Here is an 11,237-nt window from a genome sequence, read left to right on the forward strand (position 1 = left end):
AATGATTATGAATTTCTTTGTCATTAATTCTCCTAATATGTTATTGCATAATAAGATCAAATTCTGCAGTCATTTCAATTATAGTTAAAAAATTACCATTATTTTCTTCATAAATCTTTTCATTTGTTCCACGAAATGCTAAATTATTTTTTCCTAAAGTTTTTACTACAGCAATGATTCTTATTAAAACATTTTTCCAATGTTCTTTTTCTTTATTTATTTGTTCTTGGATTTGTTTGTCAATTGTTTTATTATTTGCTAATCTAGTTTCTAAGTCAATCCATGACCTCATATTAAGAATGTGTCCGTTACTTGATTCGTGTCTTTTTAGTATACTAGAAATATTGTTCCAATCATTATTACCTTTATGTGCTAATGAACATGTAGATGTATTCATATTAAATAATTTACAACAAAAACAAAAAACTCTATCTACATCTATAGAATAAACCAACCATGTTCGTTCGTATTTTTCTCCATTTGGTATTTTTTGCATATAAAGAGATGTACTAAAACTTTTTAAATGTTGATCTTTTGGAAATTTAAAATCATAAATCTTAATAGGATCTTTTTCTACGATTAAATCTCTTAAATTAGTACTAATATTATTCCATCTACTTGGATCATATATGTTTAAAGGCATGTTATCTTTTTAAATACCAGTTTGTTCGTTATCATTTTCAATATTAGTTTGTTCATTATCATTTTCACTATTAGTTTGTTCGTTATCAATATCAATATTAATTTGTTCATTATCATTTTCACTATTAGTTTGGTCGTTACTTTCACTATTAGTTTATTCGTTATCAATATCAATATTAGTTTGTTCATTATCATTCTCGATATTAGTTTGTTCATGATCACTATTATCAACATTAGTTTGTTCTTGTTCATTATCAAAATTAGTTTGTTCTTGTTCATTATTAACATTTTTGTTTGATGTTAAAATTTTTAAAAATGATCCTTTTTGTGATTCAATAAAAGCTTCTTGTTGCATTTTCCTTTTCCTTTTTAAAGCCCCGGATTCGTATTTTCTCTTTGACATTATTATTAAGTATTTTATTAATAATAACAATGAACAATCACCAAGACAACTACTATAAGTATAAAAGATATGGATTAGAAGTATACCGCCCCTGAGATAATAAAAATCTCAAATCTGGAAAACTGAAAACCCAATTTCGTTCCAAGTTCCAACCTGATTCACTGATTGTATATTTTGTAATCTGTTGTAATCAATGAACAATTCAATAAAAAAATTAGATAACCAAACAAATAAGAAACTGAAATCTGAAAAGTATTAACTAATAAGTAATAACTATTAACCCTAACCAGCTTTAGTTATCAACATGATCCATTAGCTAATGATTTGTTATCAACATGTTTATTTAACTCTTCTCATAATTAAAAAAATTAAAAATAACTTATAATACAAACTAAAATAACTTATAATACATCCACACTGAATGTAATATATCTCAAAGCTAGTCATTAAAATATGTGAAATTCGTGGGTTAGGTCATCAAATTAAATAAACATCATAAAGTATACTATATGATTATTACGTACTTAGTTGAATTTTAAATATGAAAACATTATATTGTGCTACATTTATCTCATTCTTGCGTATGGTTTGAAACTTTGGATCTTGTTTTCGGATCTCAAATGTAAGTAAAAAGCAAACACAAGGGACGAAAAGGTAATTTACTTAATTTTTATTATACAATGTACAATAAGCATCACTAGTTGTACCAGCTTATAACATGAACAATGCTTATTGTAATGTACAATAAGTCCAAAATTTGATGCTTTTTATCAAGGAGATATAACTTAGAATTTAGAAAATCACGTACATGAACAATGCTTATTGTAATGTACATGTATCTCCTGCTTGAAATAATTTTCTCATCATCTATGACACAGAACAAATGGATCAATATCATATGACATGAAAAAATAATTTTCTCTCATCATCTAAACTAAACAAACTACAAGTCTACACTCTACAGTCTACAATACAATCAATATCATATGACATGAAAACAAGTTAACAAGATTAGAAGAAGAACAGATGGATCATAGAACTTCGAAGAAGTCGTTTATTACCGTTTATGGAGAGTGGAGAAGGCAGGCTTCAATGGAGAAGGAAGAAACTGAATGCAGTGCAGTAGTGGAGAACTAGAAGGAAGAAACTGTATGCAGTTGTGTGGCACAACTTGTGCTGTGAATCAGAACTCAAAAGTCAGAAGAAGAAGAAGATCGAGAAGAGCAGGGTAGCAGGCAATGAGGGCGCAAACACAGAAATCGTATGCTGTATGCAGTGGAAGAAGAAACGTCGATTTTTTAGCCGTTTAGAGCCTTAGCCGGATTAGGGATATAATACAATGACTCCTTGGTTTGTGGGGCCCTCTTGATGTGGGGGCCCTAATCCCTAACTTTGATTTACTATGCATTAAGCCGACCCTGATTAGGAGGAGTGTACGACCGTACACATGGGTGTGCGGCCGCACACCCCACCCCATGGCAGCACACTCAAGGTGGTGGGTCACCCACCCCTATATATATGAGTAGACCCCTTTCCTTCACTCCTTTCTTCTCTTGGCTGCACACTACTCTATCTCTCTCAAGTTTCATCAACCGTGAACCCTTCCAAGGCCTCAAAAACATGAGTTTTCCATCATCTAGCTTATTATACTTGAAGGACCTCTTGATCTAAGTCTTGAATCATCATGTTCTTCACCCTTTGAAGGAGTACGGCCGCACACCTTCATAAGGTTGGCCGTACACTCCTTAAAGGCTCTCCAAAGTGGGAGTTTGACCCCTATCTTCTAGTTGGGCATGGCCCTAGCCTTGTTTCACCTTAAAGTCGTCAAATTTGGCATAAACATGGAGGGTGTACGGCCGCACACCCCTTTGTACGGCCGCACACACTCCCCAGGGCCGCAAACCCCCCATTTGATGATCATTTTGGGCATCAAACTTGCATTTCAAGCAAGCATGGGGCCTAGAACACTTCCTTGATGCTTCTTAGGGCCTTGAAACACTTCAACATACACACTCTTTCATGAGTGTACGGCCGCACACTCATGGGCCGTACACACCTTTAAGGTGGCCGTACACCTCCTTCACTCAATCCCATGTGGTTTTAACACTTAGTCCAAGTGTTTCCAAGTCCCTAGAGTGGTTCCTTATCATGTCTAGTAGTGAAATGCCCTAATTTGGTTCCTATATGTATTATTACGTGTTGAATAGGATCCAATCGTGTTCAAGGTTTCACTTGACACTCAGCATCCCGTATCGATCCTCCAATCAAGCCACTCACTCGAGGTGAGTTCATACCCCTACATTTTCCGAGTTTTTAATGTTTTCAGAGGGGGGGGGGGGGGAATACAAGCAAAATCACAAGCAATCTTGTGCCCAAATATATTATTTTGTTTTAAAATAATTATATTTTTAATATACCTCGAATATGGGAAATCAGTTTTACCAAAAGGGTTAAGATACCAACTCGCAAAAGCAGTTTTCAAAACTAAGGAAATGAACTTATGAAACATGAAGCAAAAGATATTATTTTATAAAGGATTCATGTTAATAACAAAAAGGTTTTCCTGTAATATTATTTGTAAAGTCGTTAATCTAGTTGGAGACACGTCCTTGGGCGCTTACAAACTTAACTAAGTGTGGGGACTACTCCTTATGAACCAGAATCTCCTGGAGGGAGAGCGTGATTTTTGTGTATAGATCTATACGGGACTGACTATCCCGCACCTTATTGCTAGCTACAGTAGGACCGGCAGGTCTACGGGTGACAAAGTAATAAAGGATACTGGTGCCCGATTCGCGCCATATCAAGTTAATGTATGGTCATAAAGCTCACAATGTAGATAACAACGATGTATTTACGTAATAATAAATCGAACGAACTAACTTTGGAGTTAATAACTAAGTGATCACATAAAGGTATTATTAATACTTTCAGGATTCAGATCACCACGTTTTCAATTAGTTTTATTTATGTAATAAGACTAATATACCTCACTGGGAGTAACCAGGGTTTTCAAAAGGAACAATGCTTAAACGATATAAGTATGGTAGATACTTGTACCCTTCAATTTAGAACGGATAGCTCAATAACCTGCTTTTAGGGAAAATATAGGATTTTCCCAGGATAACACCGGTATTTTATAAATAGATGGTTATTAAATCAACTAACGAGTATTCATATTTTTTCCATAACTCCTTGGTTTATGCGTGACTAGTATAAACAAAGAAGTTACAGAAGAAATGGGTTTTATCATGCTTTTCATAAGAAAATATGAGATTTTCTTGAAGGACACTTTCAACAGATACCAAAGAATCATTTTACTTAAGGTTATTCATTTATTACACCGGATAGCATAAGGTTTTTCTGGGAAAGATATTGCCCTTTTCAAAAGAACTGAGAACTGTCTTTCTAAAACAAAATGCTTATGAACTCACCAGCTTTATGCTGATACTCTTTCAAAACTGTTTGTATTCTCAGGAAATCAGTAGACAGGTACTTCCAGGAGTTTTGAGAAGGCGGAGCGTTAGAGTCACGTCTATCTATTTTACTTTTGATATAAACAAAACTATGTTTCAAGCGAATGTAAACCTTTTTTTTCATGTATGTATTCAATGTTTGGTTGTGTTTACTATGATTGCTATGATACAATTGTTGTGATACTACACATGACGTCCTTCACCCCCGAACGTTTCCGCCGTTCCGGTTTGGGGGTGTGACACCGAAACAAGATATAGTTTTAGATGAATACAAACACATCAAAAAACTTTATAAAATTTACCATATGTTTTTATTTAAAGAAAACTAAATAAATTTTAAAAAAATCACCAAATTTTATTATGCAAATGATTCTTTTCCATGTATTTTTATTCGATTTAACCGGTTCAACCGGTTTATTTTGACCGGTTCAACCGGGTTTTTCTGAAAACCATACGGTTCAACCCGATTCAGAAATTGACGTAAAACCGATGATAGTTGAACCGCTCCCTCCATTGGTTCCCGGTTCATACCGGTTTTTAAAACGTTGATGAAAAGATAGTTGGCTAAGAGCCACCTGTGATTTCTACGATTTCCTCTGACTTGACCTATAATTTTGAAGAGCTTTTCCAATTAATGTCAGTCCGACTATGATTTTGTACATTTTGACTATAATTTCTGACATATTCGACTATGATTTCGTATACTTTTACTAGTCTTTATATAAAATATAAATAATAATGGAATATCAATGTTTTTTTTATATATTTTTCAGTTATATTTTTTACTAAAATAGAGACTCGTGTACCAAACAGACTGAATAAAAAAAGTTATATATATATATATATATATATATATATATATATATATATATATATATTAATTATTTTTTTAAAGAAAATGTTAAATATAAAGGTATAAACATCAAGTATTTTTAAAATAAAATTTCCATATAAATACAAACAAAATGATGAATAGATAAATAATTCAATTTATAACAATAAAACAAACTACGAAGAAATAATTATATTTTGGTCATATTTGTGGTTTAACCTTTTTTAGTTTTATCAATGAAAAACAACAAAGTTTGATTATTTTCCTATGTAGACCGATTTGGCCTAAAATAACAATGAACTTTAAAAGAAATATGTCAAATTTTGAATTATGTATACCGAGGAAACATATTAAAATTTGAAAATATAAGGAAACAAATTAGTGACACGTTAATTACTTTCTATAAACTAAAAATTAGAATAGTTAATTAAGAAAATAAAAAATTACCACAAAATGACAAGTGAAAATTAATTTCTAAGAATTAATCACAAAATTACATGTATCAAAATGCACCGGAATACGACAACCGACATAAATTGTTTTTATTTATTATAGTATATGTACAGGTCAATAATGCATGACTTATGAATCAGCAACTTGTACATTCTCATCTAAAAGAAAATGTAATCTGTGATTGGCCCCATGGGCTGAAATTCCCTCCTACCAGCTAAAGAATTTCTTTAAAAGTTTTAACATCTGTGTTTTTTTTTACCAAAAATCATATATAAATCTATCTTAAATGTATAAAACCTAATAAAACAAGATTAAAACATAAAATAAATAGCTAACTTACAACTTCGGGAGAATAATGTTCTCGAGACATTAGAGAGAGAGTAGAGAGGATTTTTTTGAAGTTGAAAGTGTAGAAACAAGAGTTATTTCTAAAATTTTAGGTTTATATACTTCCAACCTATAGATAGAAAATGGACCCAAATCTAAGTCCAACAAGGCCAAATTAGATCTACAGGGGCCCAAATCGCAGGTGATGCTAACTGCCTACAATATGAATGACTCTTTTTGGAAAAACGCCAAATTTTGGCTATTTTTTGCTAAATCATTAACGAATCTGGCAATATTTATAAGTTCTTTAAATTATAACAAATAAAGTATAGATTTAAATCATAAAAACATAATTTTTTGAAAGAATATAGGAAATGTTATTCTTGTTGTAAAAATAGTTCTCATCAATCCAAAAATTAAGATTCACTATCCATCTACCCAAAACCTAACCAATCTTCGAGCAAACAATGTCTTGAAAAAGACTTGGAAAAATGCCCACAGATTAATATAATAAATGGAAAAAACAAAATAACGACATAAAAAGCTAAAATCTTACACAATATGTTTTCTTACAAATTTAACTATAAAGTCATTCTATTTGCATTAATTCGATAAAGAAAACATTCAATGCCTTTGTTAAAATTCAAACTAAAGGTGTCTCAAATAAGCCCATTCTGACACAGAACAAAGTAGCCAAACATAATATTATAAAAAGTTCAAAAGGGTGTTCAAAAATATTTGAATCCGAAAATCCCATCCATACATTATCTAAAATTTCAAATATTCAATTTTAAACACCCTTTCTTTGGATTAGCTAGTAGTGCTCTAAATTAGATCAGGGTTATTTTAGTCATTTCCCTTTTTTGGTATAATAACTAATGTAATAGATCACATCACATCACATCACATCACATCACATCTCCCCACATTCAGCGATAATGCATGGCAGTTTAGGGCGGTTATTTGGTCCTGTCGCCACATTCTCAATTTTCCTCACCACCAAAAGACCATCACCAAGAACTCTCTGTAAAAAAAAATAGCAACATACTTTCATTAAACAGTTTATTTACTTTCATTTAAATACAAAAATTGCTATAATAGGGTAAATTTTTTGAAGCATAAGAAAAATAAATCAAAGTACAATAATACTATTATTAGGTAGATTTTTCAATGTGTTAATAGGAAAAGAATTGCAAGTAGAATGTTGAAATAGAAAGAAATGAACATAAAAGACCTTATATTTTGTGTTTTTTCTGGATTAAACCTCAAATTTATTTTTTGCCTGAAAAAGACCTTGTAAAATTTTCATTTTTTTCCGAAAAAGCCCTCAACTTTGTATTTTTTTTTTTACGAAAAAAAACCCTCAACCTTCCAAATGCTTCCAAATAAACCCTCAACTCTTTTAGTTTTTCTCGAAAAAACCCTCACATTTTACATTTTTTTTTGGCAAAAAATGACTAAAAGGGCCATATCTGAAAAAATAAAAAAACACAAAGTCTTTTTCAAGTAAAAAAATAAATTTGAGGTTTAATCTGGAAAAAACACAAAAATATAAGGTCTTTTATGAGATTAACCCAAAAAAAAATTGTAAAATGTGAGGGTTTTTTCGAGAAAAACTAAAGAAGTTTGAGGTTTTATTTGGATGCAGTAAGAAGGTTGAGGGTTTTTTTTTTTGGAAAAAATGAAAAAAAAAATACAAGGTCTTTTTCAGGCAAAAAATAATGTTGAGATTTAATCTGGAAAAAACACAAAATATAAGGTCTTTTATGAGATTAACCCTATAATGTATGTGGCATTTTCTTGCATTTAGCCCTAATATTTAAAAGAAAAAAAAAAAAAGGTTTGATGTCGCTAATGAAAATTGTTTCATATTTGAATGACATTTGCTATAAAGTACATGGTAAATTTTTCAAACTATGATGAAAGTAGTTATTATTTATTTTTATTTTTTTATTTTTTTATTTTTTCATTTTGCAGAAGGAGAAAAAAGGAACATACCCCAAATACCACATGCTTATTGTCAAGCCAATCACACTTAGCACAAGTCAGAAAAAACTGCAAAAGAAACAAAAAACATTAAAAGATAATTCTTTATTACAAACAATATGTCATGTTATTTTAGTAATAAATATTATAAAGAAAATAAAAAATTACAAGTACCTGGCACCCATTAGAATTTGGTCCACTATTGGCCTGTAAAGATTAAAAAAAAAATGCATAAATTTTGTGATATTATGATCAATATTATAAAAGCATATCAACTTCGGTAAAAATATCAAATATTAATCTAAAAAAATACCTTATATGTTGTGTTTTTTCCGGATTAAACCTCAAATTTATTTTTTGCCTATCATTTTTTCCAAAAAAGCCCCCAACTTTGTATTTTTTTTTTCTGAAAGAAACCCTCTACCTTCTAAATGCTTCCAAATAAACCCTCAACCTTTTTAGTTTTTCGGAAAAAATTACTAAAAGGCCCAGATCGGAAAAAATGAAAAAATACAAGGACTTTTTCAGGCTTTTTTTTTTTTAGGTTTAATCCAGAAAAAACACAAAATATAAGGTCTTTTTTGAGATTAACCTTTTTTTTTTACAAAAAATCTATTTTTTGGGGATAGAAACCGAATTTCTTCTGTTTGATTTCAGTTTTAGGCAAAAACGAAAACGCCTAGTTGTCATCAAAATATCTTCCAATTTCATTAAGTTGATATTACTCCTATGTTTTGTGCTCATACGTTTTACAAAAAAAAAAAAAAAAGGGTCAAAGCCTACTGAATTTAACAAATAAAACAGAAAGAAAACAAGAGAATATAAACCAAATTCTACATATGAATGAGTAACAAGAATATAATTGTAAAATTTTACTTACCATTGACAAAAGACCAGGTCCAGTATGTTTAGCAATAAAATTTTCATCTTCAAATTTACTTCCATATATGGATACACATCCACTTCCATCACCCTGCATACAAGTGTTCCTTTATTATTTTCTAATTCTTTTCTTCCTTTCTGATTATAAGCAATTTCAATGTGTAAATTACTAATTATCATGAATTCATGATGTTTCTTTCTTTAAAGTAACAGATACATAATTTGAGCATCAATAGTTGAGATACTAAGAAGTAGATAAATAATTGTCATTCAACTTCAGGAATTCCATTAGCATTATAGTGACACTTGAAGATAAAATGAAATGAATAGTGAAGCATAATGTATGGAAAGAAAAGAAACAAACCTTTAAGAAATCACCAGCTTGTATCATAAAATCCTTGATTATCCTATGAAATTGGCATCCTTTGTATCCAACAGGTAGTCCAGATTTCCTGCAGAATATCCAGTAGATAAAGTAGATTACAAATTAGTAAGAAAAATAGTCATGTTTTACAGTTTATCAATTATGTCACTCATATCTTTTGTAGTTCCATATGAAATGTGAAACTCTTTCCACTTTGGAAGGGTGTCCAAATGCCATGAATTATAAGTGTTTTCGGTTTCCCCTTACATACCATATGAACATAGAATATGAACATTAAGAATAATTTTGATTGTTATGAAGTTTAAAGCCTAAAGACAAGTCTACAACCCTAACCCAACAAAATTGAATGCATGTGTAACATTTAAGAACATAGAAAGGGAAGATATAGATACCACTACATCAAAGAAACAAATCAAACGATAACAATCATCAAAGTAATACTCGTAATCTGCCATAGTTACAGGAACTTTTGATTTTAATGATTCAACCCTAAGTACTTTATTAGACTCGAAATCCACTTTTGATATTTTGAAAACTTTACCTCAGAATTCTATCTATCGTAATGACTTTGTCATTTACTACGATTATCAATTTTTTTCTTGGTTTTGATATCATGAGAATTCAAAATGAAAGCAACATATTTGAGACCTAAAAGTGGATTTTAGTATCGAGATGGATGGAGCAATGAAAATAATTTTTTGATAAAAAACTCTATAGAAGAAGTAACGTGCCTATACTCTCCGGTACAGAACTGCCGGAAGTTCTCGGCCGTTTTTGGAACGATGTCGGCGAAGAGCTCCATCTTGATACGGCCGGCGGGTATGCTTCCGATGGTTACGTCGAAGAAGACGATCGGGTTTCTAGCATTTGGGGGCCTCTGGTGCCACTCCACTCCCCCGCTCCCTCCTCCCCCTGCTATTCCACTCGCCATTCTCTTTCTGCTTCTGCTTCTGCTTCGTCTATGTTTCCTGTTTGTTCTTGTAAAACGCTGTTTTAAGTCTAACCAATTATTTGGGACAAAATGTGCCAAATAAGATCGCAACCTACTTGATTTTTTATTTAAGGGTCGCTCTTCTCTAGTTTTAGCAAACAAAAAAGAAAGAATATCGGCTATATAGATATTTTTGTTTGGATTTTAAAATTTAGACATAAAAAACAAAAAATTCTGGCTATAGACATATATTTCGCGGAGCTCCCCTCTACGGGCTCCGCGGACCGACGAATGCTCCGCGAAATCAGGGTATTTTGGTAAATGCGTCTCTCCCCTCATTATAAAAACGGGTCTCCTCTTTGGTCCCCCACTCCCTCGACTTCAATTCGATTCTCCGCATCGACAGCAACTCCCCTTCTTCCGACAGCAACCCTCGTCGGCATCCCTTTCTTCTGACATCGACTTCAACCCCACTTCGGAACACATTTTCCGGCGACAACAGATGGACCGATATTTCCCCTACATTTTCGCCGATGGATACGCCTCCCGGGTAATCCGTTTTCACGTTCTTTATATTAATGTTTCCCTTTTTCGTATTGTTTAGATTTAGGATTAAAATGGTACGAATATGCAATTCATAACCTGCAAATAGACGCAAATGGAACCGAAATGGATTTGAAACTGCGAAGATCCATTCCGCGGAGGGATAGGTCACTCCACAGAGGGCGCTCCGCGGAGTGACTTATACTCTCCGCGGAACGACCTAATATTTAATTGAAATGGCGAAGATCCATTCCACGGAGGGGATAGGTCACTCCGCATAGGGGTCTCCGCGGAATGACCTATACTTTCCGCCAGATTTGACCTAAAATTCCATTTTTCCCTTTTTCTGTCATTTTATATCAATTAATTTCAAAATG

General features: G+C 32.0%; 1 protein-coding gene across 1 annotated transcript; it reads right to left on the reverse strand.

Annotated features, from left to right (window-relative positions):
* Positions 1–6,823: 6,823 nt before the first annotated feature.
* LOC145166279 (Cyclophilin-like peptidyl-prolyl cis-trans isomerase family protein) lies at positions 6,824–10,429 on the reverse strand. The gene is made up of 6 exons (XM_079085223.1): positions 10,118–10,429; positions 9,366–9,453; positions 9,000–9,092; positions 8,294–8,326; positions 8,132–8,188; positions 6,824–7,157 (listed from the first exon to the last, which is right to left on the reverse strand). The coding sequence occupies exons 1-6, from the start codon at positions 10,315–10,317 to the stop codon at positions 7,047–7,049; spliced, it is 582 nt and encodes a 193-aa protein (XP_078941349.1). The 5' UTR covers positions 10,318–10,429; the 3' UTR covers positions 6,824–7,046.
* Positions 10,430–11,237: the final 808 nt, after the last annotated feature.

This window comes from Lactuca virosa, chromosome 1, assembly GCF_052849685.1.
Source record: "Lactuca virosa cultivar CGN04683 chromosome 1, Lactuca_virosa_CGN04683_v6, whole genome shotgun sequence".
In the NCBI taxonomy this organism is placed as follows: domain Eukaryota; kingdom Viridiplantae; phylum Streptophyta; class Magnoliopsida; order Asterales; family Asteraceae; genus Lactuca; species Lactuca virosa.